The sequence below is a fragment of the Sceloporus undulatus genome, chromosome 8 (assembly GCF_019175285.1).
Source record: "Sceloporus undulatus isolate JIND9_A2432 ecotype Alabama chromosome 8, SceUnd_v1.1, whole genome shotgun sequence".
Lineage (NCBI taxonomy): Eukaryota > Metazoa > Chordata > Lepidosauria > Squamata > Phrynosomatidae > Sceloporus > Sceloporus undulatus.
In genome coordinates, this window is record NC_056529.1 from 27,811,193 (window position 1) to 27,836,696 (window position 25,504).

The 25,504-nt window shown below is 44.1% G+C and overlaps 1 protein-coding gene across 1 annotated transcript in view; it reads right to left on the reverse strand.

Moving 5' to 3' along the window:
* Positions 1-17,565, reverse strand: part of TNRC18 (trinucleotide repeat containing 18) — a 46,721-nt gene extending 29,156 nt beyond the window's left edge. Inside the window, exons 1-9 of the mRNA XM_042437820.1 lie at positions 17,538-17,565; positions 16,912-17,103; positions 12,289-14,148; positions 7,925-8,027; positions 6,909-7,114; positions 5,022-5,168; positions 4,038-4,222; positions 2,897-3,323; positions 682-1,686 (exon numbers count right to left, since the gene is read on the reverse strand). Coding sequence (XP_042293754.1) covers positions 682-1,686; positions 2,897-3,323; positions 4,038-4,222; positions 5,022-5,168; positions 6,909-7,114; positions 7,925-8,027; positions 12,289-14,148; positions 16,912-17,103; positions 17,538-17,565 — 4,153 coding nt within the window. The remainder of the gene's footprint in view (positions 1-681; positions 1,687-2,896; positions 3,324-4,037; positions 4,223-5,021; positions 5,169-6,908; positions 7,115-7,924; positions 8,028-12,288; positions 14,149-16,911; positions 17,104-17,537) is intronic.
* Between the last annotated feature and the right edge of the window lie 7,939 nt (positions 17,566-25,504).

Sequence of the window (25,504 nt, forward strand, 5' to 3'; positions counted from 1 at the left end):
TAGTAACCACAATTGGGTGGTGAAGCCTCATCTTCCCTCCTTGCCTTACATGTTCAAATTCCCTCACTCTCCATGATTTGTGACAAACTGTATTCTGTTTTTACATCCAAACCAGAAAATGCATGGTTTGAACTAACTAGAAACTGATTTCAAACAATTTCCAAACAAACTGTGGTTTATATTTTTTGGTCAAATCTCAATTGATATAAAGTCAGACTAGGGTTTGTCGTGAATCAAAAGCTAAAGTGGATAGTGGAAATTAGAGCACAGAAAAAGATGAAGAGGAGAAACTGTGTGAGATTAAGAAAAACCACAGATTGACCAGTCCATACTCTCCATCATACACATGTCCTGTCCACTGACTTCATTACTCTTATTATCACTTCCTACTACTATCTTCCTCAGTTTTCAGAGAAAACGTTGGACTAGATGAGACTTTGGCCTGACCCAGCAAGGCAAGTCTCAGAAGGTGACAATTTCCTCCATCTCAGAAATGGAAATGGAAATGGTACCTCTGTTCATTGGTACCTTGTATATAAATGAAATTAATACTAAGCTTTTCTAGTGATCAGACAAGGCTTTTGCAGCCCAACACAATGCATGCCAATGGAGAAGTGGGTCCCAATGTAGAGCTCCCTCCCCACCCCAGGTGCGAAGATAGCTGTCAAGTCTCTAAATCACCTTGAGTTTCCTGCCTCCTCTTCTCCAGCTCCAGCTCTGCAATTTCACTCAACAAGGTGATCCCCTGCAGGAATGTGTGCTCTGGTGACAGACTGGAAGACACTTCCAGGTTGACCACTGCCTCCTGCGTGATGCCATCGCTTGGCAGCAAGGGACAGGCCTGAGGCAATTCAGCTGCTGCCGCCAAGACATTCATGCCGGCCAAAGGGTCATCTGGTTTGATGTCCAGGTGTGGGACTTGGCAGGAGGCATCCTCGTTCCCATAACAGGGCATTTCCAACATCGGCTCCTCCTCTTCCTGGAGTGTGCTGGCGAATTCTCTCCTTGTCTGAGGAGAGCTGATGTGAGGCATTTCTGCAGCCACACAAGGGCTCTCTGGCTGAGGAATAAGGTCCACCCCAGGTTGTTCCATGTCCCTGCGTAACAAAGTCCCATCATAGTCAATGTGGGCAGGACAAGATTCAGTGTCACTGGCATCTTCCGCTTGGGACTCCATTTCCACAGAGCAGGCCATTGCTTGATATGTCGGCTGGCACTCCTGGAGAGTTGCCTCTTCTTCTTCTTCCTCCTCCTCCTCCTCCTCCTCAACCTCTTCTTCCTCATGATCTTCCTCACACTGCAGGGTTTTAGTGTGATGTAACAGAAGGGTGCAACTGCTCACTTCCTGGACTGGGAGAACAACAGAGTCTGCCATGTTCAAGGCCTCCATCTCTGGCTCGCAGATGCCGTTTTCCTGGTTTTCATCCATCTCCACCTCAGTCTTCACCCGCTCTTCCAAAGACTCCTCTTCCTCCATGGTCTGGATGGGTTTAATGATTTTGGATGGGGATGGATGGATGGGTTTGGTCTCTGGAGAAAGGGCCAACTGCTCAGGCTCTCCGGTGGGCAGAGGGACATCAGGAGCCAGGCCATCTGCATCAGAGGCAGCAGTTGGCTGGAGGAGGTATGGGTAGTGTCTCCTGAAGGATGCTGGGAGGGACTGGAATGGATATCCCGATGGAAGTTCTACAAGGGAAAGAGTGGCTGATGTGATTAATAGAAGATGAAAAGGAGGAGTTCCATTTTCCCTTAGAGAAGGTCTCTGAATGGCCACCAAACTGTTTCCCCAATTGCAGTAGACAAGAAACTAGCACTGGGTACAGAAAGCAGCATCCATTTAATAAAAATCATAGCTAATAAGTATTACTTATTAATCAATCAATTGATTAAAAGTCAAGAGCCGCCTCCCACAACAAGTATCCTGAGATGTGTTGGACTACAACTTCCATTATCCATAGGCTGCATGGTCATTATTTTCTATTAGTTTGACAGCATTTATTCCACAGGTGTTGAAAAAGATGACTGAGAGGGCAAAATCCTTTTAGATAAATGCAGAAAATGTGGGCTAAGGGACAATATTTTAATGCAGATCTGACAAACTATTTTCTAAACTGTAAAATGTTTAACTTGCTGCGTAGAAATATAAAGAAAATATCCAACCATTAAAGTCTTCATAATTGGAGAGTTATTTTGGGGAGAAATGCATTTGTGCAAAAATATACATGTACAGAAAACACATGTGGAGGCAGAAAACCTGTGCAAAATACATTGATTTCTGAGCAAAAATATGGCTTTTCTACACAGGAATGCAGATGTTTTCACAACTGTGTAATTTTTAGGCAAGCTGCCTACAAGTCATGCAGTTTGCATAAACACATAGGTTCCTGAAGCTAAAAAAAAATCTGTAGTTTGTATGTATTTTTGTATATTAAAAAATTAATGCAGTAATCAGTGTATTTTGCACAAGATACACAACTACTGCTCCCCAAAATGTGTTCTGCACTGAGAAGAAAACCATGTGTTTTTTATGGCAATACATTCTCCTGAACAAAATCCTGAAATAAGAATATTGCTTTAGAGTTGTGCAGCAATGTTTATATTCTCACAGAGCAGAGAGAACATGGCTGGAATTATTTGCTCTGGCATGTGCAAAGATTTACAGCCCTAATGTAGAACAGCAGAACCACCCAACTGGAAAAGACCTCAGCTCTGCATTACACAGAAACCCAGACATGCTGATTTAGTCCTTAAGCCTTCAGTAGAAGGTGGGAGCATTGCTACTTTTGGTGGGAGGTTGGGAGGCAGGAGAGAAAGCAGGAAGGAAGCAGGAAAGAAAAAGGAAACAAAAGGAGGGGGGAATGCACAAGGGTGCTCCACCACTGGACAGCTCTCTTACCTGGGAACAAAGCCTGGTATGGACTGGAGGCCTCCTTCTCCAGTTCCAGTTCTTTCTTCTCCACATTTTCTGGTTCTTCCTCTTCTTTTGGAGGCATGGCAGGGGCAGGAGGTGGAGAAGCAGGGGGTGGGCTGGAAGGGTGGGAGATGGGAGTAGCGGGGTAGGAATAGGCCGGCTGCGTAGGTGGTTCCTCCATCTTTTGGATAACCTCAGCTTTGAGTACAGATACGGGAGAGGCCCTGGGAGACAGGAGAGGTGGACTCACAGCCTTGCTGTAGGATGTAGATGTGCTGGGGGACAAAATGGGAGGCTTTCGGTGCAAGAGCCCTGCACTGGAGGTGGCGAGGCCAGCCTTGGTGTTGTCTAGGTTCCGTTTGGACATTTTCTCTTCCATCTCCACCCGCTGTTCATTAGCTTTTAGCCTCTCCTGTCAAGAAAAGGTGGAAATTAAAACTTAAAATACATTAGGGGCCATAGATCTGTACACTTATAACAATGAGAACACTAAGCTCCACTGTATGCAATAGAGCTTACTTCTGAGTATGCATGTTACAGATTGGGCTGACAATAATTTAGTTATGGTTCCTTGTTTGCACATACTCGGTTTTGTTCTTATACAAAAGCACAATGTTAAACTAGCTGTCAGAATTTGTCATGGATATCAATTTCTATATAAATGAAAAATATATTTAAAAATATTTGGGTCCTTTGATTCTCCCACCCCTCACCAATTTTGAGAGTATCCCGAATATATCTCCAGCAAGAGTTCCAACACAATGTATTAAGGTTTCCCAATTTTCTCTGAATCCCATTTCCCCCTTGGTAATATTCAAGAACACATTAAAAATTCAACATTAAATTCAATATTTATTAGCTGTAGCTGTGTCATTTGGAAAGAGCCTATGTGACTTTGACTAAACAGAACCTGGGTATATCACAGTAAGAGGAAAGACAGTATTCAACAAGCAAGTCTGGAATCTATCGACACCTTCCAGATTAAAGTCTATGAAGTGATATAATTTCAGAAAGAATATGTACATGAATCTAGGTTTTGGAATGTTATTGCCGTAGTTAAGAAAATGCTGAGACTTTTATAGTCAGTGCAATAATTGATGGGCTCACTGAGGTCTTTCGAACCTACCACCAACTGCGCACTCCTGTGCAACTCCATGGCATGCGCTGCCTGCTGCTGGAGGATGTACAGCTCATGCTGACGGATTAGTTGCTGGTGAGACAAGAGCTGGAGCTGGTGTGCATGCTGGAGAGAGTTCCTTGTAGGAGGGTACATAGCAGGCCAGAGAGGTGGCGCACGATCCATCAGCTCCGCTGTAATTAATTAAGAAACAAACAGATCATGAGTCATAACAATATTGCTACTGAAACAACATAGCACTGGATGTACACCTTTAGCAAGTTTTGTTTGTGGAAGACTGGTGAGGAGTTTTTGGCCTTCTCATCAGTCCATACGCTTTCGTTATATGCTTAACCTACTTTAAAACCCCTGTTTAACTGTTTCATGGCTTCATTGTTCTTGGGTTGAGTTTCGTATACTCTGCAAGGAGGCCTTAAATGTGAAGGTAAACAGAGATGCAGTTACGGCAAGATAAGATGCTGGCCCTTACTTTCCATGCCAGCCCCATCAGGTAGTACTTTAAGAAACCTATGGGAATGAAGACATTGTTCAGTTAAATCTGGAAAGAGGATAGCAGGTTTAGTTACTTTAAGGAATTACCTCTTTATCCATGATTCAAGTTGCTTATTAATTTTCATAATGCATTTAAATAAGAGGTGGACAAATCACAGACTGCCAGACAATGTTGGACTACAGCTCCCAGTACTCCCCAACTATTCTTGCTAGGGTGGATGGCAACTGGAGTACATCTGGAGGGTTACACTGTGTTCGCCTCTAATTTAAACAAAATATACACATCCAGAGGAAAAGAGTCACCATAAGAAAAAGTGATGTGTTCATGTGTATGAAGGCAGTGTAGATTTCACACATTTTCCTGGAAATCTCTGATTCTTGAGAAACAGGGACACAGATAGATCTGGCCTCTGGAAATGTCACACAGCCTGGAAAACATTATTAAGACCCACTCCTTGCCTCTTTTACTTAGCTACTCACCAAAGTGTGGCAGATGCTCACTGGGGATCACAACAAGCTGGCCGGACTGAGGATCCCTGGCAAACTGGTATGCAGAAGACAGAGCTGCCCCCATGGTAGGTGGGAAACCAGGAGCCATGCCTTGGTGCAAGGAAGGGTGGCCAAGTCCTAGGAGGAGAATATACATCAGCACAGAAACCCAGATCTGCTTTTTTTTTTTTTTTGTCATTGTCCGTGTTGATGTTTTATGTGATCCTACCACAGCGTTTTCCTGCCAAGATTTGTTGGGTGTGGGGTTGCCATTGCTTTCCTCTGAGGCTGAAAGTGCATGGTTTGCCCAAGGCCACCCAGTGCATTTCCATGACTGAGCATTGATTCAAACCCTGGTCTCCCAGAATCCTAGTCCAACACTCAAACCATTACACCACGCTGCCTACTATGGTCAATTAATCCAACATTATCTGACATGGTTTATCAATGCAAGCTCCACATGGTGAAGTGGGTGCCTCTTGGATTCAAGGCCTAGTCCTAAACACCTTCAGAAAGATTAACAGGGAAGGATTATGTGAGTTGTTTGTATTAAGCTGCATTTCTACACATATTTACTTAAGAGGCGGTCCCATCAAAAACACTGAAATGTATATTCAAGTAGGCATACATAAGATTGTTCTGCCACTGACCTAGAGCCTAAAAGGAGAAAGGGAAAACAGCCAAGCATCTTTTATTCTGTGTCACCAGGAGGCAGCCCAGGCAAACCAGGTGGGTAAATAGTTATATACAACCCCAAACTGTGTACTTTTGAAAACATAACTCAGATAAGAAAACTGAACCGAGTTGTTCCAGTCACCTCCATATCTTTTTCCAGCTTGACAAACTAGTTTAAGGTTGGAGGATGTTTTTAATAGTGAGAAAGTAAGGACTGTGAGTCCGAGGTGTAAGGAACTTAGAGCAGAAGACACTTACAAGGGGCAGAGAAGCATGAAATGAAAAATAAATGGTGGAAATGAAGGAAGCCTTCCTATTTCCCACAAGCTTGACACTTGGTAACCTCATCTTACCCTCTACGTTTCTAAGATGTGGTATACAATTGCCTATGGGCTTTCACATCTGGGGTAGTCATACACAACACAAAGTACAGAGCAGGCTAGGTCTGATTTGTTTTGTTAAGCCCACTCACTAGTAAGTCTGCCAGTAATTCTATTGACAAGTTTAGTCATAGACAAGGTATTATTTCAGCCTACTATAAATATATTTTGAGGGCTTTTCCACTGTATACCATGAATATTAGTAACCCAGTTTCCTGAAGTGTAAATGAGTCTGTAAACTTTCTGTGATGGCTGCTAATCTGTAAATTTGGGAGAGGTAGTCACAGAATGTGTTTGATGGCCAGTAATAGCCACAGATATTCTTTGACCATGACACCTTACCTTTGGAAAGAAAAAAAGGACAGATAGTCCAATGCTGAGTGAGATGAGTTTTCATAGCATACAACTGGTGCACTTCAGAGTATTTCTTCCTGTCTCACTAACTCCCAACATAAGAAATTCAACAGCAGAGTTGCATGTGCAAATGGCAAAAAAGATCTGCTATCTGATCTATGGTTGGTCTCTCAAAAGTCTTACAATTCCAACTTGTGAAGAAAAAACAGATACTCTGAGATGCATGATCAAGAGTTGTTAAAACCTCATCTCATTCAGCACTGGTCTTCCTGTCCATTTCCTCTTTGCCGATCCTCTAATATGATGCCACATTATCTTTAAAAATTGCCGGCAAGGAACTGGTGCCACTAATTTATTTATTTTCATTTATCTGATTAATTAATTTATATGTTGGCTTTCTCCTGGACTGGGAGAAAGTCCTAATAACCTACCAGATATCCTAACCTTATATTCCTTGCTGAAAACTCACCGTAGGGATGACCTGCTAACCAGACGGAAGAACTGCCAGTCCTGGGTAACCAAGGGTGAGTTGCCAGATGGGACGCTGGGTCAGCCGACCATCGCCCTGAGCCAGTCAGGGGTGGGCCTCCAGTCACCATGAGGTTGGAGTTCAAGCCATTTGTAGCACAGCCAGTGGGATGTATCCGAGCAAAGTCTGCCAGTTCTTTACTTTCTCTACAGGGAACAGAGAATGGGAAAAGATGAGGAGCCAAGAGCCAGAAGCCCTTGACTGGTTTATATTCTGGGCCTGAGATGGAGCAGGATTTAAAGACATACAGTGTATGTTAATTAGGACTAAAATGCCTGATTAAAAATACCAGAAAATCATGCTTCAAAAACTGAAAAGTCAATCTTTAAATACAGTGGTGCCTCGGGATACGAAATGATCGGGTTACGAAATTTCCGGGATACGAAAAAGTTGGATTGGCAAAAACTGTTTCGGGTTACGAAATATTTTTCGGGTTACGAAATTCATTTCGGCGCGAAATTCAAATGCTGCAAAGTGCAGCTATAGGCTTTCCAGTGCTAACGGGAAAGTGTTTCGGGTTACGAAATTTTCAGGTTACGAAAGGAATGGCGGAACGAATTAATTTCGTAACCCGAGGCACCACTGTACTGATTTTTAAATACTGAGTTACAGTCTTATTTCCCCATCAAGTGGAGAAAACTATCCCATTGTTGTAGCACAGACAGCTAAGAAGCAGGGCCATTCCTAGACCTTCATGAGACAACAACTTCAGCAAATTCCTTCTCTCCCTGAACTTTTTCCATTCCAACTGATCATTATATCCCAATTAGTATTTAGAATAGATTGTTGTATCTGCTTTATTTCCTCTTCCATTCCTGCCACTTTCTCCTTTTCCATCATGTCTTTTAGACTGCAAGCGTACAGTTGAAGATGGATTTATTCACAATCTATCTCAGGTAAGCTGCTTTAGGAGCCTTTATGGCCAGCAGGTAAAAAGTCCACATCAGAAGCCTCACCTCAGGAGCTTTTCCTGGTCCCGTTCCAGGCGACTTGCCAGGAGGTGGCTGTCTCGATGGCGTGGTCGATCATCCCCACAATCCTCATCTGAACGCCCATGTCCTAGAGGACAAAGAAAATATAATGGTCATAAGAGGTAGACCAACATCTTGTAAATATGGATGGATATCATTCTCTGATGCTTCTAGAGTAATCCTGACTCTAGAGAGTGACCATTCCCAGGATTCCTCTTCATAAACTAGGGGCAACAGGGACCAGAAGTGAAGCCACAAATAAGCCCAAATGTCTCACCCAGAGTTATTTTTAAACTTTTAGAAAGCAAAAAAGGAGAGAAAAGAAGGTGTATGATGTGTTCTGGTTAAAGATACACTAGAAAAACATAACTTCATCCCACAATGTTACCAAAAGTTCAAAAATAATATAGAAGCTTCATCATGCAATACAGCAGCATGGTCATAATTGGGTGACTTCAAATGAATATCATAGAGACCATAAACCAGATCAACTAGGGTTGCCAAAATGAAAATCAGAGGAGACTCTTGTCCCTTCAAAGGTTGTGTAGAGCATGGCATAGTGGACTGCAACTCTGGAGACCACGGTTCGATTTCCAGCTCGGCCATAAAACCCACATGGTGACCTTGGCAAGTCACACGCTCTCAGCCTCAGAGGAAGGCAATGGCAAACCTCCTCCGAACAAAGCTTGCCAAGAAAACCCCATGATAAGGTTGTCATAAATCGGAAATGACTTGAAGGCACAAAACACAACACAACAGAAGAGTTTTCACTCTGGCAACCCTAAGCTTCCAGTGGGTTACCTCCTTCCCCTACCCCATTACTCCTCCCCATAGAAAATGTAATATTTATTCAATCAAATGCCTCTCCAGTGGTTAGACTTGGTTTCAGACTCCATTTTGGAAGCTTTAAAACACACCCACAAGCAACTTCATTATTTCAATTTGTTCGTTATAGTTCATCATGAATCCTCAATAATAATAATAATAATAATAATACTCAAGCAAAATCATCTCTGCCTAGCTTGCAAAACTGTTGCCCAGTAACTACATAAGGACAATCTGCCTCCCCCCGCCCCCATCACTGCCAAAATTTACAAACTGGCAATTGTCTCTCCCAATTCAATGGCCAGTCTTGTCTTTAGAAATGCACTGACATGACGCACGAAGCGCACAGAAAATTCAATCCGTTATGCACTGAGTAAAAAAAAAAGTGTGGGGGGAGAAATCTTAGGGCTGTTTCCTTGGCGACCGATGCCCCCGCATTAAATATGTGTAGGGTTTACTTGCCAAATACTACAAGATTAGCCAAGTAAAGCCCTTGCTTTTCTCTTTCTTAAAAGGTTTTAAACATTCAAGCACCCTCCACTCGGCGCAAGCAAACCAATGTTATTAGTAAAACGTCTCTTGGCACAGACAAGGCTGGGGAATGGGGTTGGAGGGTGAGGTGAAAGGAAGGGGGGAAAGGGAAAAATGGGAGCCTTGTTTCCCTTATGAAAGCCAATTCCATTGCTTAGCAACGGACCCCGGTGCCTTGTTTGCAGGCTTTTCAGTTCTGCTCAGTAAATTACATTTAACCCAGCCGGAGGGTGGGGTGGGCAGAACAGCCGGGATGGAGGGAGGGGGGCAATTTTTGGCTACCAGACCAGTCTCTTGGCTCCAGCCAAAGCAAAGGACAAGAGGGCCCAGGCTATGGGAACTGAGAATGAGGCGGAGTAGTCGGTGGTTGCCAGCGGAGAGAAAAATGGAGGCCCTGAAACAAAAAAAAGGCTGAACTAAGTGTCTGTGGCAGACGTATTGAGAGATAGCCAAGTCTCAAAGAAAGGGCAGGGATGGGCGGGTGGGAAGAGACCTCTCGCCGGCAAAATTAACACATCTGCACAACTCTCTCAGGGAGGGCAAGCTGGACATGTCTTTCCTGCACACACACCCTCACACACTTTGCCAGCCTGCTACCACTACTCCATACCAGGGATGAATATGGGCAAAGTAGGTGGAAGATGGCAGGATAGTTGGGGATATGGCCAGGTTGGACTGTGCTTCCCAAGGTGCACAGGACGGTGAGTGGTTTTGTGAGCTGGCCACAAGTGCACTTTCCCCTGCTCCAGATTGACTGGAGTTTCTCCCTGCATCTTGTTCTTAAGAGTCAGGAGCAACTGCTGTAAAGTTGGCCCTCCACATTTGCTGCTTTGACTTTTGCGGATCAGATTATTCACAGATTTGATTAAATATGTTCTCTCTAGGAAACTCTAGGTCCTCCAGTGTGACTCTGTTGTCAACTTCTGCCAAAAGGCACACTGGAGGACCTACAGTTGCCTAGAGAGAATACTTCCCTAGGCATCTGTAAGTCCTCCAGTGCAATTTCATGGTCAACTTGAGCTTGACCAGAGAATTGCCCTGGAGGACCAAGAGATTCCTACAGTTGTTCTTTATTTGCAGTTTCCCCAATCTCACGGGGGTCCTGTGTCCCTAACCCCAGTAAATGTGGACGGTCCACTGTACTTAAAAAGCCTTCCTTCTTTGTGAAGTTGAAGGCTTTCACTGCTGGCATCCACAGTTTTTTTGTGGGTTTTTCAGGCTATGAGGTCATATTCCTGACATTTCACCATCAGCAGTGGCTGGCATCTTCCTTCTTTCTTCCACCTTCACTGTCAGTGCACTGACATGCCCTCTTTCCCTCTCTCTTGTGCATTGTTCCAGCCAAACATCCAAAAAATGCTTCCAAATGGTAAAATCTGTTAAACAATGTTTAATAGGCTGCCTTGGAAAGTGATGGGATTCCACAATTCTATGTACTGTATAGTAATAGTACTTTTAACATTTTCTTGTACTTTTTTGGTAATACAAGTGTGACACCCCATGGCCAAGCCAATTATTGCAACACGGACTGTTCAGGTGAAAATCTGCATCAGTGCAGCCTTGGTTTCTATCCCGAAGGAAACAAATAATTCAAATCTGTATTCAGTTGGGAAGAAGCCACCTGTGGTTATTAATATCCTATAAAAATGAAATGCAGCAGCATTCAGATAAAGAGGTGTTAGACTGAGGGTTCGGAAAGGGAGATGTGTATGGGTATATGTGCCATCCAGTTGCCTATGGCGACCCCATGGATTTTATAGGTTTTTCTTGGGCAAGAAGTACTCGGAGGTGGTTTTGCCAGTTCTTTCCTCTGAAGACAGTGCCTGGTATTCCTCAGTGGTCTCCCAGCCAAGCACTAAGCAGAGCTGGCCCTGGCTTAACTTCCATGATCAGATGAGATCTGATGCTTTTAGGCTATTTAGGCTCACCTACAGATGGGGACTCCCTGTTCCAGCCTTAAACATGATATTAAACATGAGAAGGCATATAGAAGTTGGATAAAATACACACACACACATGCACACACACACACACACAGACAGAGCCCAATTTGTTGTTGAAATTACTGCTAGTTGAAAATAAAAAGAAATAAGCAAGGCAGCAGAATGTTTGTAGATATCTTTATCCAATATTTCATGCAGCCCAATGGCTCCATTGTGTATGTGACTTTAAAAGCATCATGCAAATGACAAAAAGAGGGGGGGGAAAAAAAAAGGGGAAAAAAAGGGGGGGGGATAAAATGCTCCATAACATGCCATGTATGGATTATGCAAACTTTGCATACCACAGAGCTGAAATCTCTATGCAAGTTACTACAATAGGAAGTTTCAAACAGCTCATTATTTCCCATCCTTTGTTCTGTTTTCTATTCTTGTGAGGAAGGATAATGGGCTATTGTAGGCCACTGAAACCCTGATCCACAGCCAAGAGAAGTCCTACTGGATCCCGCATTCCCTCCACCACCTCCCAAGAGACTGACTTTGGAGTTTTTGCTAGCCTCCAAGGTCCACATACTTTCAAACATTTGTGCAGGACAACCCTGGCAGGTGAAAGAGGACCTGCTTTAATTACGGGGGGGGGGGGGGGGGGGGGGAACCACAATTCAGTATTTTATGTCTTTAGTGCAAGGGTCTCAAGGAGTAGGATGGACATTGGGAAGATGCCATATCATAGCAGGAAAATACATGCTTTGCAAGCAAAAAACAAACAAAACAAAACAAAACCCAACAGCACCCAGTTAGATCCTTGACACCTTCTGGAGTTAAAAAAGAAGAAAAGGTTCCACATTAGAAGACAGGGGACAACCTCTGTCCCAAAACATGCAGGGAGCTAACATGGACAGACGATGCTCCACAATGGGCTGCCAACATCCAATGACGCTAACCCAGCTATGCTCCCTCCACTGTTGTCACAGGGTCTTGATCACAGAATGCCAACAATAATGGGTCCGTACTTTCCAAACCCCACTGACACCCTCAGTGCCAGAAGCCTACCTTTCATGTTGCTCAGGGAAACAGAACGGTCACGGTCCACTAGGCCTTGCCCCATCTTGGTGCCACCGCTGTTGTCCTTTTGCCGGGCCACAGCCACAGCAATGCCCACAGGTAGATGCCTGACTTCCACCTCTCCCTGAGACCCAATGCTCTCGCGCCCAAATGATTTGGCACTCTCGGGGCGCTCAGGTTCTTTCTTTAGCTGTTTGCTGGCTTGGTGGGGCAGCAGTTGCTGGATTTTGGATGAGCCCTGCTGGCTGGGGTCGAGCTTCATATTGCCAAGACCCCCAAAAGGGCTCTTCTTGCCACTCCCTTGGCGAGCTGATGCTTCCTTGGCAAAGCTGCCACTGTACTTGATGAGACTTTGCATGGCAGATCCTTCACCATGAGAGGTGGGATGGAGGCCCTCGGGGGCACTCCGGGATCCCACCACTGAGGACCTTTGCAAACCGCTGGGATCAAGGTACACTTTCTTGGCTTCCTCCTCCACCCGGCTGGCATGGTTGTGCTGGGCGGCCAAGACAGCCATCTGGGTGGCGGCAAAATTGCCCATTTCAAAAGGTTTCCACTTCTGTTCAGTAGGCTTCAGTTGTTGGCTCTGATCAAGATGCTGCCGGGAGGAGGAAGAGGAGGAGGAAGTGGTGGTGGAGGAAGAAGACGAAGATGAAGAAGAGGAATCCAAAGTGCCATATATCTTCGCCGATTCCTTGCAGCCGGATCTTTGAAACCGGTCCCGCTCACAGGAGCGGTGTTCCGTCTCTGAGCCCAATTTGAGCAAGTCTTTTGAGGCATGAAACTCCCTGCTTTCTGGTGAGCTGAGCCTTGGCTGGTTCAAGAAGCTTTCCGAGGCCCCCTGCTTCTTCAGCACCATGGCATTGGCCCGAATCACAGAGCCTTTCTCCCTCAAAACCTCCATTCTTTTTGCCTCTGCATGAACAGGGAAATCTTGGGATGAAAGGTTCCGAGAGGCGTCAGCCAGGCACCTTTCAGGCACTGCCTGCAAGACACCCACTCGGGCAGCAGTGGGGATGTCCTTCTCCTTCCCCTTGCAGTTGTCCCGAGCCTGGGAAGCAATCTGGATAGGGCCATTCCTCTCATCGTAAGCCTCAACGGAAGGCACGAACGTGGGAGCGATAACTTTGTGTTCCCTTCCGGGCTCCTTGGTCAAGGGGAAGATGGTGTACATGTTGGAATGGATAGGTTGGGGTGGGAAGGCAGAAGAAGGGGGCAACTTCCCTGGCTGGGCTGGGGAGGGGCAACTGCAGGCAACGTGCAAAGCAGCTACTGAGCCCAGCGTCGAGTCTCCCCTTTTCAGTTGGTCAGAGTGTGCGTGAGCAGAAGGCCTCATGTTCTCGTCATGTCTGTTGGGCTCCTTGGTGCAGCGGTCCTGCTCAGAACTCACCACTTTTCCCAAGAGGTCCCCTCCACCATTGCAATTGCTGAGTGAAGAGGTCTGCAGAGGATTCTTGGACTTTGGTTCTCCACTAAGGGCACCCCGGTTTGGCATGTGTTCAGCCAGGAATGGGGACAGCCGTTCCCTGGCCTTGATAGCCTTCTCAGGGCAGCCCACTTTCCTGTCGCTGTCGGGTTTAGTGTCCTGGGTGAGATCCACCACACTGTGGGGCCGGGGTTCCTCACGCAGCTTGCTCTCCTTTTTGGCCCCGAGCAAAGAGAGGTCGCTCCGGCATGCCCGTTCCTTGACAGAGGGGTCTTTCGGGCTTTCCTTTGAGTTCCTATGTAAGTGCCCAAGGTCCTTTTCACGAAACAAGGTGTTCGATGTGTGATTGGTTGCCACTCTTGAAGGAGGGCCCTGGGGATGCAAAACAGACTGTCCCGCATGGCCAGCGAGGTAAAATCCATCTGCAAAAAGAAGGAAGGGAAGGTGGAGAGAAAGTGGTTTAATCCATAGTAAGGCACATCTGAACTGTAAGGAAATTTATGGGTGTATTTTTTTTCCTGCTGACAAAAGCAAACAATAAAAACAGAAGAAACCATCAGAAGAAAACATTATTTGGTCAGGCCTCCATAGTGCCAAGTAAACATAAAGCACTATTTTCCCCAGACAGAACTGAAAAAAGCAAAGGGCCAAGTGCAGCACATTGAAACTCTGCCAGGAAAAAAAAAAATACCCTCCCCAAATGCCAAAGTGGTATGGGAGGCACTTTTCCCATGATTTTGGGGGGACACTATTTTATCAGAACTTCTTGTTGTTTTAAAAAACAGGCCTCTCCTAGGCTTAAAATAGTCAGAGGGGTCATAAACATGGTGAAAATGACCCCTGCCTCTAAAGGACATATGAGAATATTTCAGGGCAAAAAATATATGAAATATTTGGGGGATCCTGGGGGTTACAAAAATGGTCCTGAAAGGTCCACATGCAGCCTGGGAGCTGCATTTTACCCACCCCAGGTCTATCTAGTACTGCCTAGAGCTGGCAGTGCAAATGTTTTAAGACTAACATGTTCATTTGAAAATTAATTTATTAACATTAATCACTTGAGTGAATATTAGAAAATTAATGTCAAATTAGTCATTTTAATTTTTTTTAAATCAATTAAAGTCATTAAAATATGACCCAAAATGGCCAACTGCCCCCCAAAACATAACAAATCAAAGTAGTACAAGATGTTAATGTTCACTCAGATCTTTAGGGTCACTGGTAATAAAGTGATTAAAATTACTTTTAAAGTGTTCTTTGAAAGATATGATGGGCGATGGGTAATGAATTAATTTTAGTGAATTAGTTCCAAACTCTGAGTGTTGTCTAGTCTGATTGGCAAAGACTCTCCAGAATGCCAAGCAGCCCTGGTGAAGAATTCCCTTGACTTTGTTGGTTATTATTATTATTATTATTTTAAAATGTCTGAAATTAGCATTACCAGCTAAGCCTCTGTTCTTTCTATCTAATCATACATGCTCTGGTTAGGATTGCCATGTTTCAAGGCCTGGCTCTGAGTCCTCCTCAATGGCATCACTGGAGGGGACCGCACAGGGTGACACCCCAAAAAAGGGAGGACAGCCCTCCTCCTTTGGAGCAAGAGGGGCAAACAGTCATTCTTCCCAACTGCTCTATCACCAGGCTTTCTGGGAGAAAACCCGGTGACGAAGCAGCAAGAGGGGCAAGAGCATGCCCTTCCCGGGTGATACCCTCCATCCATACCAGGTGACACCCTAGCTAGTGATCCACTGATTCTTAGTTTTTGTGAGTTATCTCTAGGTCAGAGACAAAGATACAAATTCTCTGATGGGGTGGGCTCCTCTCAAGGCAGGAGGAAAGGGCTGGAAGCAAATCTCCAGTTCAGCTAGGAGAGCAGTTGCTTGCTACAATTTGCAAGACTTTAATTGATTCGTTGCTTTTACTTGCAATCTAGCCAAAGAATCTGGGTTGAATCCCAGTGCAGCCAGCCCTCCAGGTTTGCAAATTGGACTTTTGCAGGTCTGATTATTCAAGGATTTGATTAATATATCTAGGAATCTCTAGATTCTCCAGCACAACTCTGTGGTCCACATCCACCAGAAGTCGTGCTGGAGAAATTCCTAGAGAAGACTTCTCTAGGCACTTGCAGGTCCTCCAGCACATTTCTATAGTCAACCTCTGGCAGATATTGACCACAGAATTGTGCTGGAAGAGATGTGCTCTCTCAGGCAAAAAGATTTTTTTTAATTTGCAGTTTTCCCACTTTCACAGGGGTCCTGAGCCCCTAACCCCAATGAACGGAGAGGGCCCACTGTAATGCCAGGACCCAACCTCTGCTCTGCATCTGTTTTCTGTCTAGAAGCAAGGAGGTTCAATTAAAGGTTCCTCATCCCATCTTCCTTAATAAGGAGCAATAATCCCCTCATTTCACCTTGATCTGGAAACTGTCCCTTTAACTAAAATTCCTATCTAAATTCCTGGTGGGAGGAGAGTTTAGAATGACAAGTGGAGTGCAACCTGTGGTTGATACTTAATTCATAATGCTTCATGACATCTCCTGGGGCCAACATTAGGACTCAGGTTTGGGTGCAAAACCTACAAGACCTGGGACAGTCCTGAACTGGTAACCCATAACTTGGACCACCAGTGGCTCTTCAGGGTCTTCAACAAGAGGCATTTTCCCTTAGCTTTTCTACTCTACTCTTCTTTCAAATACAAATGCCATAGATTGAAACCACAACCTTCTGCATGCAAAAGCATGCACTCTACTGCTAAGCTTGTTATACACGCAGGGCTGGGCAGAAGGTAGATGAGAATCTACTGACAGATCTTTTGGTAGTTTGCAGTAGATTGCAAAGACTGTTGACTCAGCTGTTGCACAACAGCATCATTGGACTGACATCCATTGGACTGAACAAAGTTTAGAGAAAGTAAGAGAGGGTTTAAAGAAAAACAAATTTCTTAAAAGGAAGTTTGCTACTGCCTTCCTCTCAGTGGGGTTTCTATGGCCCATGGCTGAATGGGGATTTGAACCCTGGCCTCTCGGAGACCTAGTCCAACACTCAAACTATGACACCACACTGGTTCCATAACTGGAGAAACATGCTGGGAACTGAACGGAGGTCTTCTAGAAACACACATGAGGATGGGGAGCTACTAGATAACTTGCAAAAAAAACCAGACATATACAAGATAGATCAACTCACCTTTTGGAGACTCAAAGAGGCTGTGCTGGCCCAGCTGAGCAAGCAAGGGGCTCCCACTGTTATGGGGTTCCAGGTGGCTCAAGGGAATGTATGATGGATACAGACCGGCTGGTAGATGGGAGAAACCTGAAGAAAAGGAGAGAAAGAGCGCGATGGTGTAAATATATCCAGGTGATATAAGATTGTTTAGTTCTTTACATCACGTCTTATCCATAGCCATATTTATATAGTACATCCATGTCTATTTCCTAATACTACTCTGCCACCTTAGCATAGCACAGAAGTGACTTGGAGGTTGTCAAAGGTTATGACAATGAAGTATGAGATCTGAAAGGATCAACAGGCTGGCAAGGATCCAAGTACAACCACGGAGATGGTTTGTATGTCTTCTGTCCAAGGATCTGTTTAGCTAGGTCCAAAAAGGCACATCATCAAAAGGTTGACCAGCAGGTGACAAACAGGCCGTAGCAAATATGTGTAGAACAGTTACAATCTGCACTAGTGGATCAAATAACCTATGCTGCTGCCATCACAGATCTTCTTCAAGATAGATATGTAGATATGGACATAGCCATGCACACTTGTTTCTACATCATAAAGGGCACATGTACATGCTATAGTCTCACTTGTGTTAGTGCACAATTTAGACTCCATATACCCATCCATTAAGAGCCAGCATGGTGTAGTGGTTTGCACACTAGACTATGATTCTAGAAAGCAGGGTTTGAATCTCCACACAGGCATGAAAACTCACTGGGTGTCCTTGGGCAAGTCATAATCTTTCAGCCTCACCAAACTTCCTCTGAACAAATCTTACCAAGGAAACTGCCCAGTAGGGTTGCCATAAGTCAGAAACAACTTGAAGGCACACAACAACAACATCTTCCCATTCTCCTTGGTTTTGTTTAACTTCAGTCATCTTCTCTAGTGGAATATGGGCCTCAATACAGCAAAGAACATTGTGACTATGTTCACACAATACAATAAACCACAACTCAAGGAAGGGTTAAAGAGAATGGTTGCATAAGAAGAATGGCAAGCTGTGGAAGACTGAAAGATAGAAGACATGGAGAGCAAGAGGATGTGAAAAGATACACAAGTCTGGGGGAAGACAAGGATTAGGGCACAGTATTGCTACTGCTGTTGTATCTATTTCATCAAGAAGTGACACATAAGCCAGCAAGATGAAATATATCTGTGTTTATGAGTGAACATCTATAAGACTTTACAACAGGTTGGTTCAGATTTTTAAAAAATGAACCAACATGGCATTTAAGAATTCACAGGAAGGCTATGCTTGTTGTTCTGATGTCTGAATAATGGCTGTGTTGGTTGTATCTACAGGTCAAACAATACACAAGAGTACACTCTCTGCTTAAGATAAACTGTGCAAGAAGTCATTTGTTGCAATTTAGAATTGCAAAGCATGCAACCTGTTGAAGAGGGACATATCAGTGACTCTAGCTGTAGTGTTGCCCCTGGCCTGGTAAGAACAGGGGATAATAAGCTGATAAAAAGAATGGTTGCATGAAAGTTAAGCATGGACACATAAAGGCTAAGTTGTAAGTGAAAACATAGAAGGCATATTGTATTAGCTGCATTCCTGCCCATTCTTCCTTCCAGACTCATCTGTCAAGAGTAAAGCATGCCAAATAGGTGGAGATGGTGTTGTCTGTTAGTGCTATTACCTCCCCAAAAACAAGTTCCCAAAAGTGGCCAAACGGGCAGCATCTGTGCATCCTGAGCAAAGCTTGCTCAACCTGCTTGTGAAACCACAACAGCCACAGTGATCGGCCAGTAGCTGCTAAAGGGAAGCACAAACTGCAATGGGTGACAAATCTCCTTGCACATGCCTGGGTTTGCTTCCTTCCAGATCTCACACCTACACACCACATCTAGCTCTGGCATCTGTAATAAAGGAAACAGGTCTCCCACTGCTGTGTCACCCATCCTGTTTCATTCAGTACAAGCCTTTGGTTTAAATGCCCCAAATCTTAAAATGCTCTAAAAACGTGGGGTTTGTGGTCAAGGAAGCTAACAAGAAAGCTGGTTGAACAGGGAGTGTAATCAATCAGTTTGCAGTCATAATAAATAGAGAACCCTACAAATCTACTGGGCTCCGGATCTTGCACCAGAGTGCAGAGGATACAGAGAAAACGCAGATAACAGTTATGCTGGTCTGAGAATGGGAAATGCTATGGCCAAACAAATTTGTATAGCTCTCTGACAGTAATAAAAAAAAAAGGTGGGAGGAGACCTAAAAATAGGGCCGGTTTTATAAAAGCAAAACAAAGAGTTTGGCTGGATTTTCTAGTAGACAGAAAGAAACTGTGCTTGACAAATATTTCTTCAGCCGTGCTGGACAAAGGTAGAAGTGAACGTTGGTATTGTTCGCACAGCAATCAAAGAATCACAGCTTCCTTTCTTCCTTTCAATATGCAAGTATGCCCTTGAAACTCCAAAGGCAAAGGATGATAAAACTCAAGACACTTGAAGTGATGGGGAGGGGATTATCGAATATAAACGTCCTCTTTGCCTTTCCCTGCGACTAAATAAAATGATACAAACCCAAATTATGTAGGGCATACAATTCAGTTGGTCTTGGCCAAGATTTAAATCAACAACATGTATCGTTCTTAGCCATGTTGGGGACTGGATGACATGTCAGAATAAACCAGGATTCCCAGGGTAATCCTGGACTATCATTTGTGAGTTTGTTCTTATGCATGCAATTCACACAATGGTGTAAAACACTATCTTAGTGGGGGAGAGACAGTCTGGCATACTGGGTTTAGACATCACAAAAACAAATTACCAACAGATAGGTCTGTGGTTTGTTTAGCTGCTCCTGCTGGCAATAGATATGATCATCAGGATGAATCAGAATGCTTTGATAGTGTGGCTTATTATGACATCCTAATGTGCTCTGTTTGTATGTGAGAGTGAATGAGGCAGACAAATAGACAGGAAGGATATGTACGCTCTCACTTATTGAGTTCAACAGTTCCCAAACATTGTTTGTTTGGAAAATCATCACAGATTTTGGGAGTTGTAGTGCAATATCTGGGAACTCAAGTCCAGAAACCACTGACCTAGCATTCATTAGTTTTATACACACAAGTCAGACTTGAGAAAATGTCAGAGGTGACAGAAGTGTGTATGAGTAAAAGTATGTGTTTCGGGTTTACTTTCCTTACCAGAAAAATACCATCTTCTGAAATATTCTGTGGTTTCGATTTGTATTTTTATGAGGGAACTGACCAGACTCCAGCAGGAATGAGAACAGCATTGTCTGTTTCCTATGGAGACAGCTGCTCTGAAGCACACTGGGATTCCTTGGCAGCAGAGCCAAGATTCCTGTTAACCAGGGGGTACTTTCAAGGTCTATGCGAAACCAGACAGGTAAGCTAGGAAGTTTTAGGAGCTGACATGGGCTTGGGCAGAGTTAGTTAATGCAAGCATTCAGCCCCAAAAGGGACTGGACTGAATTTTTCTCCATTTGGCAAGCCAACATGGGCCAAAGGTTGCTGACTCTTAGAAAGAAAGGAACTGTAACCTTTCCCCCTTAGACCATGAAGTTCCCTACAGCTGAAAGACTTTCAAAACATTGCATAACTCAGTCCTTATCACAGGCCTTGTGCAATCTTGTTGAACTTAAGCCCCAAAGGCCAGCAACTTCCCAATTCTGGAAAAGAATCTAGAAGTAGCTCTCTATTAGAAAGGTTTGCATACACCTCCACAGCCATTCTCAATAGTCCCAAGATGGAGGGGTATGTTTTGGAAACATTTGGAGAGTCATCAGGGCCCACATTCACCTCCTCCACCATTTTTACGGCCACACCTGGTCTCAAAGCTTTGGGAAAAAAACCGAGTTATGTAAAAATGTGGTTCCTGCGGTTAGCGGATGCCTAATCTCATGACTGGACGCTTCCTCTCTTATGAGTGAGTCACCAGCTTATTTTATTTTTCTTTTGGGGAGAAAAAACCGCCCTCCGTTGTTTGGAGAGCCGAGCAAAGATTAAGATGTTTTTATAGGGCTGAGACAATTGGGTATGCCAAGTCCTTGCAATAAACAGCCCTTGTACACTGGCTGGAGCTGGTCTCCTCCCAGTTCCTATCGAAGTAGGTCAAGCTCATTAACCCCATTTGAGAGAACAGGCAACTGAGGAACAGGGAAGGCTGAATTACTCATGAGTCAGCTCTGAAGAGATGGATCAGTGCCGACAAATGCTCAGCTTCCCAAAGCCCTTGCCCATCTTATATTATATAACTACAAGTCCAGGGGCAAACGTAAGCCAGATGGGCCCTGATGGGAGCAGGAGGCGTGAAATCTATAAGCTAAAAATCCTTATTTTTTTTCTTTGCCCACCACTATATCACCACTAGCATGCAAAAAATGGGTTTCTGCTCTAGCCAAGCCTATTGTAGCTGTGTGTGCCTACCTACAACAGGCAAGGTAAACAACAGTGGTCTTGTAGAGTCCTTGCTGAGTATGCATGAACAGCAAAAAGAGAGAAGAGCAGATATGCCTGCCTTACCAGCTACTCCCAGCATGTTAAAGAAGCATAGGCCCATTACATCTTATCACCAAAATGAAAATCATAAGAAAAGTGGAGGCTGGTAAAAGTAAAAAATGCATACCAGGATGCATTTGGGAAGAAACTTTACAGTGAATGGTCTCTAGAAGGTTCAGAATACTCTGTTTTATTTATGCAAGGCTTACGTGAACTCGCTATTTCATTTCATGTGTGCATCTTGTTTAGCTCTGAATAAAACAATTGCTGAAATGTGTTTTCTTATTTGTGGTGGAGGAGCATATCCTTTCCATGTTATTTCTGCCCTTAGTACCACATTTTCTGATAAAGAAGTAATGCCCAGGAACACACCTACTATGTTTGCTGAGGTATCCCTGTACCAGGGACCAGATAAAAGTAAAAACACTGACGTCTACAGACTGTAAAAAAATATTGCTCTAAATTAAGGAAGAAATAAAGATAAAAAACCTCTAGGCTCCATTCCAATGCTACCATTGTGATGGTGGAAGAACTGAGACAATGGAGTCTGAGGATGTATGTTCTGTTATGACAGTAACTGGAAATATGGTGCTGGGGTGGTGAAATGTATTAGAGAACAATGTTGTTTTGTATCTTCAAATCTTTTCTCACTTATGGCAACCCTAAGGTGAACCTACCACTGGGTTTTCTTGGCAAGATTTGTCCAGAGCAGGTTTGCATTTGCCTTCCTCTAAGGCTGAGAGAATGTGACTTGCCCAAGATCACTCTGAGGATTTCCCATGACTGAGCAGGGATTCAAACCCTGGACTTCAGAGTCTTAGTCCAATGCTCAAATCACTCCACCATGCTGGCTCTCAGAGACCAGATACTGTACATTTTTTGTTCCTGACAGATGTTTCAAAAGATGAAGATTTCCTTCAATAAACGTCCTGCAGTGTATTCCAATGCTACAAAGGGACAACTCCAGAAAGAGTACGGAAAGATTCCTTTCATGGAATCTCCTTCCAAAGTCATCATGTTTATCCCTCCTCTTCCAGAGAACTAGAAATGTCATCTTCCTCCTGTTCTGAAATGAACATTTTTCCTTCTCTACCCCCTGCCTTGACAGTATCTTAACGTTTTTCTCCCCCTCCGCTCCCATCCCTGTCCACAAAAGCAGTGGTTTGACCCTTAAAAACTGAGTGGGGAGAGCAGGGATGTTTTCTTTCAGAGACAGACTCCTCTTGGGACAGGAATGCAGTTACACAGGCCGACTGGAATCCCAGGCAGGCCTGTTGGGGCACAGAGAGGCCAGGCATGGGTCTTCTGCAAAAGAAATCCCTCTGAAATGAATAACCCAGCCCAGGAACCAAGACGTGCCTCGGTTGCTCTGCAAAAGGTTCATGAGGTTAGTTGTGGTTATTATGGTGATTGCTGTCTTGCAAAACTCAGTACCCCCTGCTTTCCAGCCCATGGCACTCAAGTCACTGATTTAAAACCTTATTCTTTCATTGTATAGAACTCCAGTAAAATCTGACATGAGGAAAGCACCATTAGCTCTTAGGTTTTCTGAGATGTATCTGAGAGTGACCGATGATGCTTGGTCCCTTCTCTAGGGTTGCCAGATTAAAATCTGGAATGGCTCCAGTGCCTTTAATGGTCGTGTAGACGAGGGAATTTCATCCAGTTACCCTGCTTATTGCCAGGTTTACAAGCAAACTCTGCTACACAACCATTAAAGGTGAGGGAGCTCATTCTGGTTTTCACTCTGGCAACCCTATGCATCTCAAAGGGACAAAGGGTCAATTATGGCACATTTTGTCAGAAACTAAACTTTTTGTCTTTTTGGCACTACATAAAAACTGAGTTTGTCATACTTTGGGCATAACATAAGACAATGTGACACACTGGAGAAGTCAATAATTCCAAGCCTACCCCACCCACTCCCATTGCTGCTTGCCCTTAAACTGAAAAATTCAGATTTACAATATTGTTAGGTTTGAAAATATGTAAGAAACAAGAGCAACTTGAATATTTCACGTGCTAAGGTCCTTTCACTGTAAACAGTTATGATTCCACCTTGACTGCCATGCCTACACATCCTAGGGAATCCTGGGATTTGGAGTTCAATGGGGCACTAGAGCTCTCTGGCTGAAAACTCTAAGCCTTAAATGCTGGATATGGAAGTTCCACGTTGTTGTCTTTTTGATGGAGGGGGAAAGGATGTCGCCCACACTCAGAGAATTCAAAGCAAGGAGGAGGAGGAGGAAGAATAATTTAAAACATCAAAACAATCACAAGACATTACAGAACTCAGCAAACAACAACAAAAGAGAGCAGATTTCACCATGCATGCCTGAGAGTCCTTAAAAAGCACATACTGAGTTGTGAGATATGTTTGGACTTTATGAGCATTCCAGTGCGCATTGGGGGTCAGGGTGAGGGTCTCACAAACACTTCTAGTCCTGACCCCATTGAGAATTCCTGTGTTCCCCTCCCTCAATGGGGCCAGCCAACAACAACCCGCCCAAGTCACTTCTGCTTCACTGCATCAGTTTGCCCCAAAATACCAGCATGACACAACTTCTGTCCTAGTTACATTGGCTATGACTGAAAAACTATTGCCACGCAAAATGTAATATGATTTGGGGGGATTTTTGGACCATGTTGCCATTCTTGTGTGCCTTCAAGTTGTTTCAGACTTATGGCAACCCTAAGGCAAAGCTATTGTGGGATTTTCTTGGCAAAATTTGTTCAGAGGAGTTGTCTTTACCTTCCTCTGAAGCTGAGAGAGTGTCACTTGCCCAAGTTCACCTAGTAGGGTCTTTTTTTTAATGCTGGAGCAGGGACTTGAAACTGGATCTGCAGAGAACAAGAACTACACACACACAGGGATGGCAAAACCAGAACATTCACTAAGCATCAAACATTGTTGAATCTGTTCTTTCTGTTCTGGCCCCTTAAGCATCCCTTGCCAGCCGCCTGCTTTCATTCCAAGGGCACTGGAATCAGACACATTTCTCTGCCCTTCGCCCACTTCAAGCCAATTGCCAAAGCCATTTGGGCAGTGGGGGACCTGGCTCTCTTGAACCCACCTCTTTGTTGCTTGGCTGAGCAGACTCCTGCTGCCCACCAGACCTGCTGTCTGCAGCCATTCAAAACCATCCTCCCAACCAACTGTCATCATACGACCCTTGTTCCCCAAACTGGCACTTTTGAGGGGGCAGCAGGAAAAGGCTGGGAGAAAGCAGGCCAAAGCTTAACACTAACTGCCATTTGGATTATTTCTCCAAGGGTCAAGCCTGGCTGCCAACTGGCTTGTACGTTTGGCTGGAGCTGTTGTGTTTGGCAGTGCCAGTCTTCCAAAGACCTTCCTTCCTATAGTGGCAAGAGATCAAACAGCAACAGCAGTAACAAAGACCATCCAATTGCTTCCTAAACCTGACCTCCTATTTTGAGCAACTGTCACTGAGGGAAAAAAAAAAAAAACACACACACACACACACACACACACAGAGAGAGAGAGAGAGAGAGAGAGATGCTGCAAACTGAGGACAAAGTGCAAAAGAAACATCACTATGTCCTTGATAGCATCGCCCCCAAAAAATGTATCACAGGCCATGGGGTCATAAAAACTTTTTTTTAAACGTACCTTGCTGTTATAGGTATTTGGCATTCTAAAAAACAACATCAGATTTGCTCCATCAAGTAGGTTTTGTCAAAACCAGCTTTGATGTTTCTATGTTGCAGTATGTGACCGAATGAAATGATCCCACAAAGATTAAGAAAGGGGTTCAAGTCTTCTAACCGGCTTCCAAAACACTTTAATTTGTTGATATGACACACAAAAATCCATTCAAAGGCACTGTAAGAAATCACACTGGAACATCAGCGTGGGCATTTAATCAAAGCTGAGTAACAACCGAATTGATAAAACTATCAAATTTATGAAAGAGCAGTGTGTTGTACGATGTTTTTTGTGCATTTTTTAAAATTCACCACCCCAAAATACACTAAAAGCAAACTACAATATTGAAAGACCTTTTTTAAAAATTGCAGGCCTATAACGTCATTCCTTGCGGCACATTCATTCCAAGCTC